The sequence below is a fragment of the Centruroides vittatus genome, unplaced genomic scaffold (assembly GCF_030686945.1).
Source record: "Centruroides vittatus isolate TY-2023 unplaced genomic scaffold, ASM3068694v2 contig_1776, whole genome shotgun sequence".
Taxonomy (NCBI): Eukaryota; Metazoa; Arthropoda; class Arachnida; order Scorpiones; family Buthidae; genus Centruroides; species Centruroides vittatus.
Genome location: NW_027121087.1, coordinates 2,199 through 22,785, shown reverse-complemented (window position 1 = coordinate 22,785; position 20,587 = coordinate 2,199). Strand labels below are relative to the sequence as shown.

The window sequence follows — 20,587 nt, the reverse complement described above, 5'->3', positions numbered from 1 at the left end:
GGTGTTTTTCTAGTCAAACTACAAACTTCTCTCTTTCATTAGAATAATATAAATATAGTCTTAATATTCTATAGTTTTTCTTCTTAAGAACAAGTTCAAAAGACTTAAAATGTTTACAGAATTCACTACAAATTTGGCATTTGACATTTAAGTTAATCACAAGTTTCTTCAAGGATTTTTTTTCTTTATTCTAAAAATTAAAATATTTTTGTTTTTTAATAAGTAATATAAAAACAAATGTTGAGAAAATGTAGATAAGTGTTCATTAATAATGGTTAAAAATATAAGATGAGATTATATAGTTTTAAATTTGCTTTATTGAAAAAAAATTTCAGAAAAGCTGTACTCAAATATTTGAGACGATTTTGAATCGTATAGTAAGAAAATATCTCTTGGTGACATCACGATAAACCTAGCTCATGCATATTAAATTTATTGCACCACTCAAATCCATACTTTTGCCATCTATTGTCGGAAACGTTCGTCGAGACATTTCGTTTCTATGTGTATACAATTATTATATATTTTGCATAACACATACAAATTACATTTCAAAAAAAAAAAAAAGCATATGTTCTTTGTTCCAGACAAATGACATACTTTTTTTTATATTTTTTTAGGAAATGTACCAACCAATAAGATGCATAGACATACAGCCTGTACATAAAAATAAATATTTTTCATACATTATTTACAGTGCCAGACAAATTTGGTATCAAACTAATTATTCTAGATACATTTTAAAAAATGACATAATATCTAGATGTTTATACTAAATAGTAAAAATGATGACTTAAAAATGCTTTTGGGATAAAATACTTTGTTTGGTTTTAAATGCTGGTAAGATGACTACGAAGTGAGAATTTCCAACTGTAAGCAATATTTTCATACACCTTAATATTCAATTTGCTATGCAATGATATAAAAATATGCTATAAGCCGTATGACTAAATGCCATTAGAATCCGATTAATTTAAAATTAATTTTTTTTGGCATAAGTTATGCATGTTGTAAAAAATGTAGGAATTCATAGTTCTAAGCGAGTTAAACTTTTTTCTGGTTTTCTGAATTCTTGGGCACAAATATAATACTGCTGTGATGAAATGTGTTTCCTTGGATACCAGAAACTGATGTCAGAATAAAATGAGGTTACCGAATGTTTTAAGTTTTTTGTGCAGATCTGCACAGACTGAAGTTATGCCCTTACTGTCAGAGTGAAACTAATTTCGGTGGATTAATGGTATCGGGACTGGATAGATCACTGCTGGAACTCCTCTGTTGGCCGGCACACGAAGATATAACTGGAGTCAAGCCACTGGACACCGGTGTTAAACCCGTTCCTCCTTCCATTAGCGATTCGTAATTAAAGATTCCGCCGCTCGGAGTGGAAATCGGGATACCTGTGACGTCGTTGAAATTTGTGGTGTTTACTTTCAGCGAACTACTTCCGTCCGGATTGGTGAATGCGGACGACACCGGAAGAGAGGTAGGACGAGACAGTGGCTTCATCTGAGAAATTTTGTCGGTACCGTTAGACAGTGAAATGAGAGTGTTTTTTCCGTTGGATAATATAGAACCATTAGTTGGACGTTTCTGATTCTGATGGCTTGATGAAATCTTGCATGTGGTTTTATGAGCTTCCAAAATAAACTCTAATTCCTCTTTTTGGTTTGTCAATAACTGTATTTCGTTCTGCAGGGCCTGACGCTTTTCTTCCAGTCCCTCGGTCTCCTATAATTACAAAAAGAATTTTATAATAATCAATTGATCATCAAGATATCTACAATATTTAGAAGTCATAGCAATATCTATTGTTTAAAATTACTGATCAGTAATGACAAAATAAAAATGTTAATTGTGAATATTGGCATTTTGGATATACATCTCATTGACGTATCTAGTATTTTGTCTTTTATTAGAAACAAACCACAAGTATTTCTGTTTGTCAAAAACTTCTGTATTCTATATCGTAAATAGAAATTTTTCATTTGATTTGCTTTTCATAATCCAAAATAAGGATATGCCAATATTCAAGTATCAAATATCTTTTATATAAGTAATAAGAATAAATAGTATCTAAATATCAAATATCTTATTATAAGTTCAGAAGAAAATCAAAAAATTACAAAACAAATTGGCAATGTTAAGCATATGGTTGTGAATAAAAATCAGCTGATATTGTTTAACTCATAATTTAATCCTAATTTAATTTTTAGTAAAGTCTACAGGACCATAAAACATTCGTAAGAATGAATTTATATTAATGTTCCTTTCATCTTATATAATGCAAAGGAATTTTTAATTACTTTCTGATGTTGAAGTATAACATATGTGCATAATATGTGGGAAATATATATTACATATAAAATTTCCACATCAAATTAAATACCAAAGATATATTAAATTATACAGGTATCAAAAAGTCACTGTAAAAAGTATGTAGAATAAACTAAAATGTCTTCATTTTCTTCGTGTCCAGTCACCAGGAACAACAGTCTCCTATTGCAGAGACGACCTTTTATTAAAAACTAATCCGCTGCAAAAATATTCAAATGGCCATTTTAATTATTGGCTTGTCATCTGTGAACTTTTTAAATTGTTTTGCATATTTTGCAGAGCATAGTCTCTAATAAATCTCTGCAATGGGAGAGACTGTTGTCCTGGCAACCGAATACGACAAAAATAAAGACATTTTAGTTTCTTCTACATATTTTTTACTGTATAAATATTGTCAGCCTTTTTAATTAAATTAATTTTAAGTGTTTAGAAATGTTCATTTGATGAAATTAAAAATCCACATTGTATAAGTAATTAAATATTACTCTAATAAAGTTACATCTAATAAAGTATATAAATACTAAAAATTCTAGTTAGATTTATATTGTCAGATATTAGAAATGTAAATTGATAAAGTATGGCTCTTTATTTTAGTAAAGTCTTTTAAATAATTGTTAAATATTTTATTAATTTCTTTAATAAATGTAACATTTTAGTAATCTATAAGTTAAGAAAAAAATTTCTTTAAATACAGCAACAAACAAAAATTTATTTTACTAAAAAATCCTATTGTTTAGCATTTAAATGAATTACAAACTGTTAAATTCAGTAAATAGTGATGACAGATGTCATATTTCTTGTTTCTTTGTAGAAATCAAAACTTTAGAATGTGTAAATTGAATAAAAATAAACACACACATATGAAAACATTTGAAGTAAATATGAATATATGTGCCATAAAAATTGATTTAATTATGAGTTTTTAAATGGTATGAAGAGCTGTACTCAAAAATAACTTCCTTTAGTATTAGAGATAAATTAAAATGATTTATTGTTGAGTAATTACAAGTATAAAAATGATTCTTAGAGAAAATTTTAAAAAAAGAAACAAAAATACTTTCTTTTAAATATTTGCAATTAAAGAAACTAGATACAAGAATAATATATAAGACTCCAAAGAGCAGACGTGACTGGTCATTGGTGCCCAGCCCTCTGGCACCAATAATTTTATTAAATCAAATTATTCAACAATGAAAATAAGTTGTTAATCAAAACTTCATTTTTATAACAATAATCTAAATTAAAAAAAAACTATCATTTCCACAAAAATATATATTTATTATTGCATTCTACCATACTTGAAGCCAACCCTCAGATAAATAGCACAAGGAGAAATTACCTGTAGAAACACATGCTGTTGCTAATAGTCATCACTAGTTGGCACACCAATGAAACGTGCACGAGTTCATATTGCATCGTAGCAAGCTCAGTTGGGCCTGTTCTCAAATGAACTCTTAACTGCACGTATAGGTGCGTGTATATTGTTACATTTCGCAATCTTTCGTACCTCATACTTTTTGCTGATTCAGTAATTATTAATTATATGTTAATTTTTTCCATCTTTTCCATTTTAATTTGTGATCAATAAAATTAAAAACAGTACTAAAACAATTTCATATCATTTTATTGAAAAACTTTTATTTCATTTGTTTTGATTTTTAAATGCCTCTTAAATGTTTGTCACTTTCATTATTTTTCATTTTTGTAAATTATTTCGATACTAACGTACTGTAACTTCATACCCATTGTCACGTATTCTTTACAACATTTCCGATTAATATCATAATCCTGAATAAACAAACGATTGTGCAAGAAAAGATGTACTTGTTTTATTATTTATTTATTTATATTAAAATTTTGCTTTTATATTATTAATCTAAACTTTTTTAACCCGACCTCACGAGCTACCACTGCTAGAAAGCAAGACTGGAAAAAAAAAAAATTCTAAGCTAGCAAAGTAATTTTCAATATCAATATTTAAGTATTCTGAAACATCTATTTTTCATTTTATTCTTATTGAAATCAGAAAAGAACTAAAAACAGTGGATTTCAATGCAAAAAACTAAAAATAAAACATCTGAAAACAAAAACAGGCAAAATAGCTAGGGAGATTTAAACAATCATCCAAAACAGACTTTACATAAAACTATACAGACAGATGAAAATTTGAAGCAGAAGCAATGGGATTTAAGAATTTTCTAAACCAACTATTATATTTTAATATTGCATGAACAATGCTCTCTCCTTCAAAATAAATTCTGCATTAAAAAATTTTTATACCATACCAGAAATTTCAGGGGATTTGAACCCCAAAATCTCTTAAATATAAAGCCAACTTTTGAGAGCAGAAATAATGTCAAATATAAAAAATATAACCTACATTGTTTTTTTACTTAAATTGTCAAACATGAATCAAATGCATTACATAAACTTTAAAAATTGAAATAAGCTTTGTCTTTTACATTGAATTTTCTCTTTTCAGATCATTAACTTTTGATTATACAATGCTGCAAATTTAAAACAGAATAAATCAATGTGACAAATCAAATCTGTTCATTTGAATAAGAAAAAGGGAGATTGCAAAATTTTCAATTTATATAATTGATATTTATTTTTATTTTAATAAAACTGTGTTCAATAAAGTCCGTTATAATATATTTCTTTTTAGAATTAAAGATATCGAACTTATTTGGAAGAAATATTATCAAAAATTAACCTTACCATTAAGAGGTTATTGGTATGATCCATGCGTCTTTTACGGCACCTAGCAGCTGCAAGTTTGTTCCTTTCACGCCTTAGCCTTCTTCTTTCTTCTTCTTCGGGAGATAACTATTAAAAAATAAAAGTTTAAAAAATTTAATTCCGATTTCTATGTTTACAGTTTTATCGAGGATCTTTTATTAAGTAAAAGAAAAAATGTAGTTGCAGATAAAAGTATATGTCGAGATAGAAATAATCTTTTTATTTTACGAAATATAGTAATTACTTTCTCATCCTTCATCGGTTTTCGTCCACCTTGATTTCTTCCGGATGGCTTGGACGAGGGTGTTGTCATGGCATTACCGGACGTATTGACGGCGTGTCTAACAGTGTTTGCCAATGTTGCTTGGACGCAGGGTGATAACCAACCATCGTTTTCTTCGTCTTTTTGATTCAGTTGATAATTAGTATTACCGTTTTGGCCCATGAGAGACGATCCCGAAATGTTGACTACCGGAGGCACGAAACCGGCCTGATGCTGATGCTCGAGAGGCGGCGGAGGAATCGGCTGTATGTCAAAGATCGACTCTTCGATATTTTTCAGCGTCGTGGGTGTCAACGTAGGCGTAGTTCGAGTGGGTATGCCGGAGGTCATCCCATCAACATTAGCAAACTGAAAGTAAAACTCGAACTTAAACTTCGGAAGACTTTAAACCAGTTTACCGACTACAGAATGTCATTGAATTCAAATACAAAGAATCAAAGTAGTAACAACAACTTTGTTTAGTCATTCGTTAGGTAATAAATAAACAAACATTCGTATTCGCGGAATATAAAGGTCACTCGCATTTGCTTAACTTTCAACAATCAATTTTTCATACACAAATAATCGCATTTTATAAACTGTCGATTTAAAGAAGTCCTAGCTATTATTTAAAAATGTGAGTAATCTTTTTAGTGTAATATTTCGTATAATTAATTAAAGAAGATTCTAAACTTTGTAGATAAGTATGTGTAGAATATTTTTGAAATTCAAATGTTAAAGAAAACGAAATGATTAAATTAAAGAAAATAATTAAAACTATAAACTTACTTCATGCTATAAAAGAGGGAGAAAGAATTTATCAACAACTGAAAAATCCACAAAAATTCTAAAATAAAATTTACCTTTCCATATAAGGCAACAATTGAAGATAACTAAAACATGGCAGCAGTTATCAAAAAATACTTTACAACGTATAAAAATAAAGGTAAAAAATTTCGATTTATCTCAAAAATTTAATTATGAAAGTTCTATTTTATCAAAATCAATATCGAGAAGGGAGGAGGAGAAGGAACTTAAAAAATAATAAATAAATAAATTCAACTATCTCCACTTCCTCTAGGCAACAAAAGCAACAAAAAAAAACTTATATAAAATGAAAAATTAATATATCAAAAAACGTAACGTTTACGTTAAAAAAAAAGAAAAAATATATATATGAAATTACGTTCTCTCATGAAATTCGCACGAGGAGTTTATGACTGGGTGCTGCAAGACTTACATTAACCACGTGCGTTTATCGAGTGCAAGTCACGAGGAGATGACGTCAGCCTCACACGCTATTAATCGGAAACAAAGTGGCAGAACAATAGCTATAAAAATCGATCCGCTTGCCGACTCGAGTATTGTTAAATTACTTACTTCGCTCCAAATGAATTCTACTTAAATACCTGTACGAACTCCAACCTTGACATTACCACCGGAAATGGGTTTTTACCTGTACACGCGACTGACTCGTGGCGTTGTACCGTTGCACAATTTCCTGTATACAGCGGGATAAAGAAGGGGGAAATGAACAGATTCGAAGTAAAAAGCACGAATTACACTAAATTATACGTAAAATAAGATACGAAAAGTATCATTCGAATGACGGTGGGGAGGGAGGAGGAAGAAGAGAAGCGGGAGGAGACGTTCGAGCGAAAACTACTTCCTCTCTAGTTCGCAAAATACGCGAAAATATTTTTTTATATACCCGTATACATAGCTTAACTTCGACGTAAACTATCAAAAGAAGTTAAGCGATTTCGTCATGAATGGGGGTTTCGAAATCGATACTGATGACCTCAGTTTTATTTTACGTTATACGGCATACCTGAGTTTTTTATCGCCACTTTTGAATCGGTATCTCTTATCGAAAATGAAAAAAATATATATCTTAAAAGGAAATAACGAAGGGAAAAAATATTTCGACGTAATTTAACTAAAAGACCACGAACAACAAAATAAAGCTTAACATTTTTAATCAGAGTAGAATGGAGGAGGAGGAGGGGAAAAAACCAAGACAATCCAACCCATAAAACCCACATCCCGTCAACAGGGCGACTTGGGACAGATGTTGCCACGTCGGTTCGTTCGTTTCCTAGCAACCGACCCCGGGTGGGAGAGGGATATTTGCAGGGGCGCCCGACAGACTGCATGCACTTTTAACTGCAGTGTGTTACGCCCATCTTTCGAGTCGCGACTCTAAAAGCCAAAGATCTCGTACATCCGAACAAGGCGATTAAAAAAAAAAAAAAAAAAAAAAAAAAAAAAAAGTATTTCCCAGTATAATACAATTATTATTTTGTCTCTTGTTACATCCGGAAGCCTTAGAGAAGAAGGGGAAAAAAACAGGAGGGAGGAGGAGGAGGAGGAGAAACAGATAAAAGCAGACTAAGATTCCAGAAGCTGCTCTAAATAGCTTAGCGAGCGTGATATCTGATTGCCCATTTAAGAGAGAGATTCTGGAGAACAAAGAGTGAACAAGTTCTTTCACTAAAATAGTCAACTTTTAACGGAAACGTCAGAATCATCCCCAGTAGGAATTAAGAGGGGAAAAATGAGGAAAATTTCAAATATCCTGCTCGGCCGATGGATCATTATTTTAACGACGGCTCAAAATGCGCTAAAACTTTATGGGCGACAATCAAAAACATGTGCTAAATCAGCTGCATTCTTACCTGACAGACGATTCTCTCCTATTCTTTGCCTGTCGGGTATGCGAAGTATTTGGAGACGGTCGGACGGGAGAAAAGATTGCCCTGTCAATGAGTCTTCGCAGCAAACGAGAGCTCATCCAGTTAAATTATTCAATGATTTATCTACCTAGAGCCATCGTCTAATTCCAGAATAATAAAAGCCTGTTTATTGGGGAAATTTTTACCTTTTACGTAACACGCTATTAATAGAATTAGAAAAAAAAAAAAGATCCGTTATAAAGGATAATCGACCTTAACTTAAAAAATGACAGTTTGCCCGGGGAAAATTTTCACATGTGAGCAACAACGTGAAATTTAGGTTAGTGCAGCCGAGGGTATCGAGAAAGCAAAGAATTCGGATATTTTCGCATTTATCCCCTCCCGTTTCGCCTTCATAAACAAACTGCATTTGCCAAGACAAACTTGTTTTAGAGTTAGGAAAGTGTACAGTTATAGTTCGCAATTCCAGTCCGTGCTCTAAAATAACAATTAACACCGACGAATATTTTATTTCTATAGAAACGAGGGAGGAAAAGAGAAATTTTCTAAAGGGGGGGGGGAAATTAGGAATCTCCACCAAACGGTTCCATACTCCAGCAACGCTGGCATTACAAGTCGCTCTTTCAAATTACGTCAAAATATTTCAATAGGAATGGTGCAATGACAGTTTGTATTTAAACAGTGAAGGCTGAGCATTTTTAAATAGTTATTTTTAAACGGTTTGTCTCTCGGTGTGCCAGGTGCATGAAATTCATGACAATCTTCGCTAGGTGATAAAACGCATCTAGACACGTCCCCTAGGGTCCTTGACTTGTTTGCCAGTACTAAATATAGCAATGGGGGAGAAAAAAAAAACAGCAAAACGTCTCTCCTCAGATTATGTTATCGACGTTTGCGTAAAATTCTTTTTAAACTTACGGAATAAGTGCCGTAATCGCTGCTCTCAATCGACATTTTCTATTATTATTTCTCTACCAAAGCATTTCGAAAACTTCTAATGACCTACACTTACATTATTGTTATTAAGAAGATAATTAAGAAACTTAGCATATTAAATACACTTATATAAAAAGCTTTAAAAATTTTTCTGGGAAGGTTTAATAATTATAATAATTAACTACAGGCCTGACATTTTTCTTAGTAAATCAGAACCAATGCAAATTTTTTAGAAAATAAAATTCTGTGCTGAAACTAAATTTGAGTAATAATTTTGAAATAAATATTAAATTCATTTCAAAATTTATTACTCAAATTTAGTTTCATTACAAATTAAAAAGTTTTATATTAAAAAATAATATTTAAAAACTACAAAATAAAAACAAAAATAATTCAGTGTATGTGCATAATAAATTTCACTGCTTAAAGCTTCATTAAAAAAAAAAATATATATATATACATATTATATATAAAATTAAACTTACATGCTGTATATCATGCATATGATACATTTTCTAGTTTAATAAGTACTGATTTACAGGAAAATTTTGGCAAAGCAAGTTGCAACGAAAATTACCTTAGCATGTCATTTACCTGCTGTGTTTACTGTTGTGAACATTTGGAAACAGAGCTGAACAAATGTCTCTAGTCATGTATTCATTGGGTGATAGGTTGTTAATGTTTGCCACACCATGTGTTGTTTAACCCAAAGTTCAAAAAGGAAATTTACCGTAGCATTAAAAGAAAAACGGTGCATTTTAAGAATATACGGTGGTAATTTTATAGTAAGATAATTATTTATTGTTATACTCCTACAGTAAGACTGTTATAAATCTGAAATACGAGGTATATTTTTCACTCGATTCTTTATAAAATTAAATATATTTTTTAAATAATATTTTATGGTAATTAATTTAATAAATAAAAATAAACACAATTTGTTACTTAAAAAAAAAGGTTTAAAACATGTTTTGAATGTGTTTTAAAACTTTCAAAAAACTTATTAATATTTTTCGAAAGAAAACTATATTCTTTATTATAAAATTTTTATAAAAATAAAAGAGTTTTTTTAAATTGAATAAAAAAAGTTAACAAAATGAAATAAAAGAAAAACAGAGTTAGAAAGAATAATAAAAAGTGAATTTAAAAACAAATACATGAATTGAAGACGTTTTCTTTTATAATATTTACATTTTTGAATAAGTAAAAAAAAAATACTATGTTTCAGTTTATAAAAAAAAAAAAGTAATCAGTAGAATATTTATTTTTATTTAAAATAAATTTGATTCTTGGAAAGAAAAATCAATATGAAAAAAAGTTAAATTTCAGCATAGTTTAAAGTCTCTTCTTTGTCTAGCCAAAATAACCAAAAACAGATGTGGCAGTTTTATAAACTTAAAATTTTTTCTTCCTTTTATTAATTTTTTCTTAAAAATTTATTATAATTAGAATCATAATTTATATTTATTTTAGTAAGAAACACTTGTTTCGTATTTCTAAAATTAATGGGTTTACCAGCTTCTCTTGGCACACTAAAGTAAACAAATGAGGTAAGAATTATGTCATAACAGCAAAAAATATTGCTACAATTTACTTTTTTCCCCCCCTCTCAAAGATAATATAGGAGGGTGTTTTATAAACATTTTCAGAATGGAAATAGACATTTTAAAGCTTATTCAAAAATCATTTTATAAAAAACTTATTTCTTCTAAAGGAAAGAGAATTATTTATGCTATTATTATATTTTCATTTTTTAATACCGAATATTCCACAGCTGTTTTAGAATTAAAATGAGATTCGGTTTTAATACGGTTTACAAATTTATTGTTGTATACCTTAATTCGATTTTTATTTTATTTTTTTGTTTTCTTCTTATGATGACAAACAGGTGTTTGTTTCAGAATTGAATGACAAACAGGTGGACAAACACTTAAATATAGAGAACTGAAAAATGATGAATCCATTCTTATCATATGATATCATACTTGCCAAAACAATTACATAAAAGACCTAACCGTGTAAAGAAGATGTGGGATGATGATTAAAATGGTAAGATATAAGTGCATGCTTATTGCAAAAACATTTTATCAGTTTCGCTATCAATTTTAATGCTATAATATATCACTTGCAACAAAATATTTAGCAGTTTATCTTAAACTTAAGAGGAAAGCTAATTTTAGAAGTGTTTCAAAATCTAAAAACTATTAGATATAATTTTTTTAATGTTCCTTTAATTTCTCATTCTATTATTAACTGCATGAATAAGATAGACGAACAGGAAAGCTTCCTCGAGTCCTAATTAATCACGTATCAAACCAACCACCATAAAAAATTAGAAGAATTTAAAGAATTTTTTTTACATAAATGATGTATCCATATTCTTTTTTTCAATTTTAAAATACAAATTAAGTAATTAAGCCAAAATGAATAAAATACTAAATTTTATTATTAATCTTAATTATTTATAATGGAAATTTTAAAAATTCCAATTTTATTTCACTTTAAAAAAAGGTATTTAAATGCATACTTTAACTATGTAAACAATCATCAAAACCTATTTATAATTACTGTGTCAAAACTAATAATTAGTGATTGCTATTTTTTTTGGAATAGAAAAAATAAACAGCATAAAATCTAAGGCTGCCTACATTACTCATTATATAGGTCAATACTTGTAATTGATAACATTGCACAAATTAATAGTAAGAGTTCTTACGACAACTAATACCAGCCTTTTGAAAATATCTTACGAGCTTAATAAATTGATTTTGATAAATAAAAGAGACTGTATTATCGGAGACGTTCGAAAATATATTTACTTGAAAATTGTCATTTTATAATTTAAAATAAGGTTAACTTACAAATGATGATTTTTCAAAAACAAAAATCATTGTAAATCAATTTTAGTTTATTAATATAAATAAAAATTTAATCTATATTAGACACGCAAAATAATGAAATAAAACTAATTGGCTGAATGAAATGAATATCTTAATACAATTCATAAAGAAATAAAATCATTAATGTATTATTTGTTAGTTTATCAATATTAATCGAAGATTAGGTTATTTAAAATCAAACGCTTTACGAAAATATTCGTATCTTAAAAATTACCATACGTCAGTTAAAATATTTACATTGTATTCAATTATTGCTAACTTGACAAAGAAAGATAATTGATTTTACGAGAATAAATATTGGATTTAATAAACAAACAACCATAAAAAGAAAACTGATAAAAGACAAATACTTATTTCAAATATTACAATTTTGAAAGTTGCAATAAATTTTGCTTAAAAAATGCTTTAAAAAGTATCTTTTAGAAAAATTCTGCATTAAAAGAAAAACAATAATGCTAAAACTTTCCTTGAATATTTAACAGAACTTTTCTCAAAATACATTCCCTAGTCCAAATGTCTTCCCAGCTTTCAAAGAAACAGAATACTTTGAGCTTCAAAAGATTTTGAACAAAAATATTGTTTTTCTTTTTCCAAAAGTGGAAGGAGAACTGGTATATTTTAAAAACATACCTACTTATTAAAAAATATTGATATTAAACAATAAAATTTAAAATTTTCTTGCTTAAATTTAGGTCAATGAAACGAAATTTCTAAAGTATTAAATTAAACAAGAACATTTTCCTTTCTTACTTTTGAAATTGATAAAAACCGACTATTGTTCAAAAATACATATGTTACCTTTTGAATATTTAAAAACACCATCATCTAAAATTTCTTGACAATTACTACAACTGATCAATCTCAAAATATCTTTCAATTACTATTAGTTTTACTCAGCAAGCATTTAGTCTTGAATTTAATTCTGTTTATTATTATATAAAATGAAAGAATCTGAGCCATCAACATTAAAATAATTAACAGCTTTTAAATTATTCTATTCTAATATGTAGTAAAAGCCCGCAATAAATAATGGAATAATGAAATTCCAGAGAATTAAGCAATTAACTTAATTTACAAGTTATCTGCATTATTCGAACAGGAAGAGAAATCTAAAAATATGGCTTTCTCCAAGTTCCAGAGGAAACTGAAGCATTATGAAAGTAATAAAAAATACACTCATTAAATGAATTATTTTTTTATCATTCTACAGCTTCTTTCATAATAATCAATAATCATTAATTGCAGTAAAAAATATATTAAAATCATATAAACGGTAAGAAGAAGTAGAGTTTACTCGTCGGGAAGTTCATTTATATTAATTTAATTAATTATCGCAGTTTTATTCACTATAGACTTCAAAAATTGTTTTTACATTTTTAATTTATTCTTTAGAATTAAATTTTAAATTCTATATTAAAATTAATGTTAAAAATTTCATATGTAAAGAAATTAACTACCATTTTAGTTAGTAAATATCATAAACAAAAATTTATTATTAAATAAAAACTCCTAAAATGTGTTTTGCCATTATAATTTAATTAAAATTTATTCCAATAAAATAAATTATTCAGAACAGAGTACTATCATTTTGTAGAGGTCAATGAACATGAATAAAGAAATGAAACTAATAATCCTGAATTTATAAAATTTAAAATAGGAGAAAATGATTAAGAATATTTATTATATTATTAGGGAGTATAATTTATTATAACTACTTCAAAAACTAAATTTATTTAAGAGATTTACATGGATTAAAAAAGAAATTTTAGAAGTTCTTTAAATTCAATACTTAAAGTCAAATGGATACTATTGTGACATTGTCATAACACTGGGGGTGAATTTTAAATCATCTTTTAATTTAAAAAAAAATCACGTGACTTTGAGTCAAGACCGAAAGTTCGTTTATAGTTAAATCAAGGTCTCCGGTCCCAAAGTTTTCCGTATCTGGTCTTAATTTTTGTCTATTTTTTCCGTTCTCGAGATTAATGGAAGGACGGATGAGAGACGACGGTTAGAACGTATAGGTCTGCAATTTGAAAATTGCAGCCCAATAATTTTAAAAACCTTTGTCATTATGTATTAATATAATTTATATAAGTAGATTTAATTCTACGCTTTGGTTTATAAACATGAAGTAAAGCTATAATTTTATTTGCATAAAGAATTTCTTTAATCATATAAAAAACACTAAAGATTTTTAAGCTTGCAAAATGATTCACAATGTACTATACATATACTTTAATAAAAACTTTAATATAATCTTTCTAATTAATAAGAAGGAAATTTTGTAAAACAAATACGTCACCAATGAATGAATGGAAGAGAATAATAATAATAAACTAAAACCTGATTAGTTTTCTAAAATAAGATCAGAATTGTCAACTTAAGATTTTTATTTTTTTGAAAAAAAATCTTTCTAATTCAAAATTATTAAATATTCTTTCAATGTTTAACACAAATAGATTAAAAATATAACAGAAGAGAAATGGCATCGGTAATTAATACTTCTGAACTATTTTAAGAATCAAATAATTAACAGAACTATTCTAAATATTCTTCTAAAGACCAAATTCTAAGATTAACTAAATTTTCCAATTTATATAAAATTAACATAATTATTATATTTATTAACATTGTTAACCATTAATATAATTGTTATTATTCTTTTATTAACAAGTTAATAGTCAATAATTTGTAGCTATTAATGATACACTATGACTTTAATGCCTAAGTAGCGTATTTACCATAGTCTATAATGTCTAAAATTCATAGTTCAAATACTTAAACTATTTTATACTAAAATTTCATGTTTTGTTTACTTTTGAATTTAGAAATAATATTGCAAAATAAACAAACGAATATAAACATTTTTGTTTTTATTTATTTTGATAAAACAATTTTCCAAACTGCCCTTTCTTTTAATAATAAAAGAAAAAAAAACACTAAAATTTCATTGTTTTAAAAACAAATTTTTTATAAAATGTTTTTCTCATTTTTATTTTAAAAAAAGGGTATTAAAACATTTACTGTAATCATTCCTTGATCAACAAATAAATCATTTCAAAAGTTGTGACACAGCTGTGACATACGGAATGATAAATAATTTAATTGAATCTTCATTAACTTCCATTGAAAATATGATAATTGTTAAATAAAATAATTCCAAAATTACATTATATATTACTTAAATAATAAAAAATTCTAATTTTAGTTGACAATAATTATCTAGCAAATTATTGATTACATGCAGTTAATTTATTGAATGATTTAGTCTGGTTATATTTATAATAAAACTTATAGCTATCCTCACTTTGAACAAAAATATTCAATTCTTATTATTGAAATAGAATAATTTAGGGATATCAACTGTGCACTAAACTTGATTAAATGTAGTTAATATCCATGCTGTTCAAATAAAAGTAGCAAGTTATTTAAAACAAAAATTTAATAAAAACCATATTCAAAACATTGCTACGTATATTTAGATATAATATAAATATATCTGACTCTCTTCCTTCGTAATACAAATTCGTAGCTATTTGTAAATTTTAAATAAAGTATTTTATTTATGCAAATACATAAGAATTTGATATTTTGTTTCAAATTTCTTGATATTCTTTTTTCATACTATTAAGAAAACAAGAAGCAGCATCACAAAATTTTATATAGTCATATCTTGATAATAAAATTTCAAAAGATTTGAGTTTTCTGTTCAAAGTGAAGCAATTTACAATGTAAAATATTAAACAAACACACACACATATATATATATATATATAGTATATTATTGTGTGTTTATTTAATATTTCTCCAATTCATTCTGATTAAAAAAGTATTACATAAATTAACACAGTTTCTGAAATCTTTATAATAAAAAACAACTTTCAAGTAAATATTAAAATATGCAGTACTTTTTAAATGTTAATCACAATATCTTTTGGATATTAGTTGTTATAAATTTAATATTTCGACTGATAAACATATATATATTGTAATTTTGTCAGAAAAAAGAAATAAAGATCCAAATAGAAAGTAATGACCCAGGTGAGATTCAAACCCATGTTCTTTAGAATTGTGTCAAATGTGTTAATTAAATATAAAACATCAGAACAAATACTACTTATAACAGATCCATTTAATATTAAGAATGAAATTTTAGCTTTTAAGGTAAAGATCTATCAAGGATATCCTGAAAGCACAATTATTAGATTTCATATACATCTGGATGTGTTTATCTCACCTGAATCAAATATTCTCTTTGAATCCTTGTGTTCAACTTGCATAGACGTATATCTTATATACCACAGTTCACAGTTTGGGGTGATATATTGATATAAACAATTCGGTTTTTTCACGAACATAAATTTTTGTCTTAACTGATGTCCCACTGACCTAATTTATCTTCTCAAATTTTTAAGTGTTTTAAATTAGCTCAATGTTTATGTCAGCTTATATTTACTTACTATATTTCATTTTAATTTTAGCATTTCAAAAACAATTGTTAGAAATCTTTTCTTTCTTTTAACTAAAATAAGAAAGTAAACAAAACTAATTATAACTTATATACGCCGTAGTTCACAAGAAACTATTATTATTTATAAAGTTTTAAATTCGCAACAGGACGAATATCAAATTATAGGAAAAAAATTTCTGTTAAGATTATGATTCCTAAATTTTACAATTTTAGATAGGATTTAAATAGATACTACTAAACTGAATATTAGATAACCATTTCTTTTATATATAATAAAATTCCTTCTTTCTCTTAACATTATTAAAAAACTTGATTAATAAGAAACTTTTTAGAAAAAAAAAAACCTTTAGTTTAAACTTCGAAATTTTCATTTTAAAAGCTAATTTAAAAGACTAAATGAAAAGTCATATATAAAAACTCCTCGCTTATGATAAATCTTACAGAATTACTTCTGAATTATTGTAATTACTTTCTGAATATTTTGTAATAAAGTGAAAAATTACTTCTAGAGAAGTAATTTTTCACTTTATTACAAAATATAGCATCTAATATATAGGGAAGGGATAGATATTCAAAGTTTCCATTAAAAAATAACAATAATTTTAAAAGACATAAATAACGTAGGATAATTGTAAACTGTTCGGACCTTAAAGAGAAAAATAATAATAATAATAATAATAATAATAATTTTTTTTCAAATTATTTAAATAACAAGATTAGAAATTTAGTCTGTGCGAAACACTTGGCAAACAACTGAATTTGATTTTAAAGTTTAAAAAAAAGTTTTATGATGAAAACATATTTCCCCTTAAAATCAAATTTATACCAGGTCAGGGATGTTTTCTAATAATTCATTCCTTATACGTTTTTATGTCTTCAGATGAATTTTAATTTTTTTTTTTTTTTACTTTAGTAGGATAAATTACTCTACAGTTTTTGGATGAGTACCATTTAAAAACAAAAAAAAAATAATACCAAGTGCCTTTTCTTTAACTACATATTTATTGATTTTGTTTCTTTAATATTACTAACAAGAGTAAATTGTTAGAAGGATGAATTCAGCCTTCATTAATGGCTTCTTACATTTTTGTTCTCAAATTTATCTTAAATTATTATTAGAAATGCAAAATTAAAAAAGAAATTAATTGAAATGATTCTATATTTTATTATTATTATTATTACTAAAAATAAAATTTTATTGGTAAATAAATAACTGGAAAAATAACTAAAAGTTTATTTAAGATTTCACCAACACACGCATATTGAATTTTAAATTTACAAATACTTGAATCTAGATTTAAAATTATAAATGAAGCCATTAGAGGATAATATGCCAAATTCATACACTGATATTATATCCATATATAGAAATAAATAATACCAGATAGATTATGCAAGTAAAAGTTTCTCATAAAATGTGCACAAAACTACACATTAAAAAAATAATAATAATAAACTGCAAAATTATCATCTACAGAGCTGTTAAGATGGTGTATGAATTTTCCTACAACACAAAAAGAGCCATAATAGCATCATTAAAATAACATTTATGCAAGGGTCACCTTGTCTGATGGTTCCAACAGCAGTTTGTTATTGTCGTGATAGCCTTCAATTTATTTATCGGCAACATCCCAAAGAAGTTTGCATTAAAAAGATCTTTCTAACTAATCATTATTTATTATATCGTATCGAAAAAATAAATTTTTATCGAAATTAAAAAATTAACAAATTATTAAATTAAAATAATTATATAAAAAGTAATCCACTTAAAAAAATACTAATAATGAGCAAATATTTAATTTTTTTAATGAAATTCTGTATCTTATCATTTATATTTGGGAATTGTTTTTTTCATTTTTTTCCTAATTATCAACTTCTATATTGAATTCTAGAATAGAAAGAGAACAATGCTATTCACTTGCATTCAGGCAGATAATCTGAACTGAATTAAGTACTAATTATATGGTTATTAATTTAACAAATACTACTTTAATTAAAAACTTATTCAGATCCTAAATCAGATGGAAATTTAAGATTACCCATACTGGATAATATATGATTTTTTTAAAATATGAAATCTTAACATTTATATTTCAGAATATAAAAATTAATACAAAGATACAGATTTTTAGAATTCCTTTCATAATTACAATTTACCTGGCGTAGAGATCATAACAGAGTATCGACTATCACTCTATATTATTGTTATTTTATAAACAACAATAGTAATTAAATCGAAAAACCAATTGTACTCGGCACCGTATTCAAAATTACTAGGCAGTCGGAAACCGAAACAAATTTTCCGAGTAAATTTTCCGAATTTAGCATTTTCCCCCCTAACAAATCTCGGTAATTAAATAACTTTTCCAACACAAAACGCTAATTTCGCATAACCCGCGGCACCAAACCGTATTATTACGTAACCGAAACGTCTCTTAGCACGTAACGAAAACAGTATAATCCTAAACTATTCCCAGCATCCGAAACATGCCCCATATGTTTTGAAAAAGTTTCCTCTTGGCATTCTTCAATAACAAGCTATAAATAACCATCAAAAAATCCCATTCTCTTACTTAATTAAATCAATTTTTCTACAAATCTAATTCTCGAAATAACATTAAAACTACATATACCGTATATATTAAAAATGATCATGTATTTTATAATTAAATTATTATAAATATTATATAAGTTTATGTAATAGTAATAATGTTTATGTATTGATAGGTATGGGTGTTATCAATAATGGAAATAAGGTAATTTAAAAGGATGCGATTGTATGTGTTGTGGATGAAGTGGATGAAGAGGGGCATCATCAAGTGATTAGGAGAGACAATGGAGAAGAAGAGGAGGAGTAACTTATAGAAGAGACAATGAATAGCGATAGAAAAGTTTGTAAACGAAAGCGAAAACACTCACTGTTGTGACAGGCGTCGATTCACCAACTCCATTTGCCATAGACGATAAAATATCGGCGACCGAAAGTCTCGATGCTGAGGGTTGCACCTCAGTTACTGTTGATGTCGATGTTTGCGAATACATCGCTTATAATTGTCGAGTCGTACGTTATAATAGTTCGTTTCTGTTATAAAACTTCCGCAAGTTACACGCGGTCGTAATCAGAGGGGTAGGGAAGGTGGGACAACTTCTTCTAACCTAGATCACCGTCGAATACCTACTTTTATGAGTCATCGGGGGGTAGAGGAAAGCCCGCAAGTTTTATACAAAGGATGACATCATTCTTCCGACTATCCCCAAAATAGAGACTGACGTCAACTTTAGCATCACGTGCTGGTGACGTGAACGTAACGTAACCAGTTTTAAACAATTTTATTTCGTTTTATCGAACGAATTTTAACTTATTAATAATAATTATAATCGAAAAATTGTCGTTTCGAATATATAGAAACTTATAAGGTAAAAAGAACGAAATAAATCCGATTTAATTAATTGGTGACGATTGATGGAAGCGCCGCCATTCGCCGAACGTACGAGTTCGGAAGTTTCCGACTTCCGGAAATTCCCATATATGGTTTGATTACTGGAACGTAGATATAGCCGATCATGCGCATTAAAAGCCATTTCGATGACGACGTAGCTCTTCCGATAACTATACTACCGCCTTCTAGGAATTCGAATTTCTAGGTTAACTTCTTAACCGGAATAATAATATAAAATATTCATTTAACCTTCCTCTTTACTAAGTTTAATTTTTCTGGGAATTTTTTAATATTTATAACGATAGCAATAACCCAAAAAATCTTCTAAGAATGTTTTATTTTTACAGAGAACGGGCAAATACGTGTACGTAGTCACGTAATCGTTTCGTATTAATCACATGATTTTTTTTAAATATGAGAATTTTTGAAATGACGAAAAAAATTGTTGGCAAAATATGTGATACGATATGTTAAATACGATCTTGTGTTTTCGCTTCTCCTCCTTTTGTAACATTCTACTCGTACTTTCTGGAAAGTTAACAAACAACGATTGCGTAACGATACTGTTGCTATGATTCATTATTACAGAACAGGAAAGGATACGGAACGATGATATTTTATCATATCGGAATATTAACGATTTTAAGGCATTTTCTTCCTCCCACGTTTTTCCGTTAATTTTTACTTTAATTTAAAAAAAAATCCCGCATAACAACTAATTACTCCCCTCTTACAAATCGATACGTGGCTTAATGATCGGGATTTTTTTCTAATAAACAGAATATTTAATTCTTAATTAT

The 20,587-nt window shown here is 27.4% G+C and overlaps 1 protein-coding gene and 1 long non-coding RNA gene across 4 annotated transcripts; one reads left to right on the top strand and one right to left on the bottom strand.

The window, feature by feature from the left end:
* Positions 1-294: 294 nt before the first annotated feature.
* On the bottom strand, positions 295-19,613 carry kay (transcription factor kayak). 3 transcript variants are annotated; one of them, XM_067263363.1, is made up of 4 exons: positions 19,267-19,613; positions 5,324-5,710; positions 5,059-5,166; positions 295-1,731 (listed from the first exon to the last, which is right to left on the bottom strand). In XM_067263363.1, exons 1-4 carry the CDS (start codon positions 19,387-19,389, stop codon positions 1,210-1,212), a joined length of 1,140 nt encoding a protein of 379 aa, XP_067119464.1. In that variant the 5' UTR covers positions 19,390-19,613; the 3' UTR covers positions 295-1,209. The 3 variants fall into 3 exon arrangements, with proteins under 3 accessions (XP_067119464.1, XP_067119465.1, XP_067119466.1); XM_067263364.1 differs by having other exon boundaries at positions 19,527-19,546; XM_067263365.1 differs by lacking the exon at positions 19,267-19,613 and adding an exon at positions 6,582-6,600.
* On the top strand, positions 10,903-19,482 carry LOC136969272 (uncharacterized). Its single transcript, XR_010879796.1, has 2 exons — positions 10,903-11,022; positions 19,075-19,482. It is a non-coding gene; the product is annotated as an uncharacterized lncRNA (long non-coding RNA).
* Positions 19,614-20,587: the final 974 nt, after the last annotated feature.

Coding starts and splice junctions, on each gene's coding strand:
- kay (XM_067263363.1), bottom strand. CDS start 19,389: ATGTATTCGCAAACATCGACATCAACAGTAACTGAGGTGCAACCCTCA. Junction 5,711..19,266: donor AATCGACGCCTGTCACAACA/GTGAGTGTTTTC, acceptor TTTTACTTTCAG/TTTGCTAATGTTGATGGGAT. Junction 1,732..5,058: donor ATACCAATAACCTCTTAATG/GTAAGGTTAATT, acceptor TTGTAATTATAG/GAGACCGAGGGACTGGAAGA.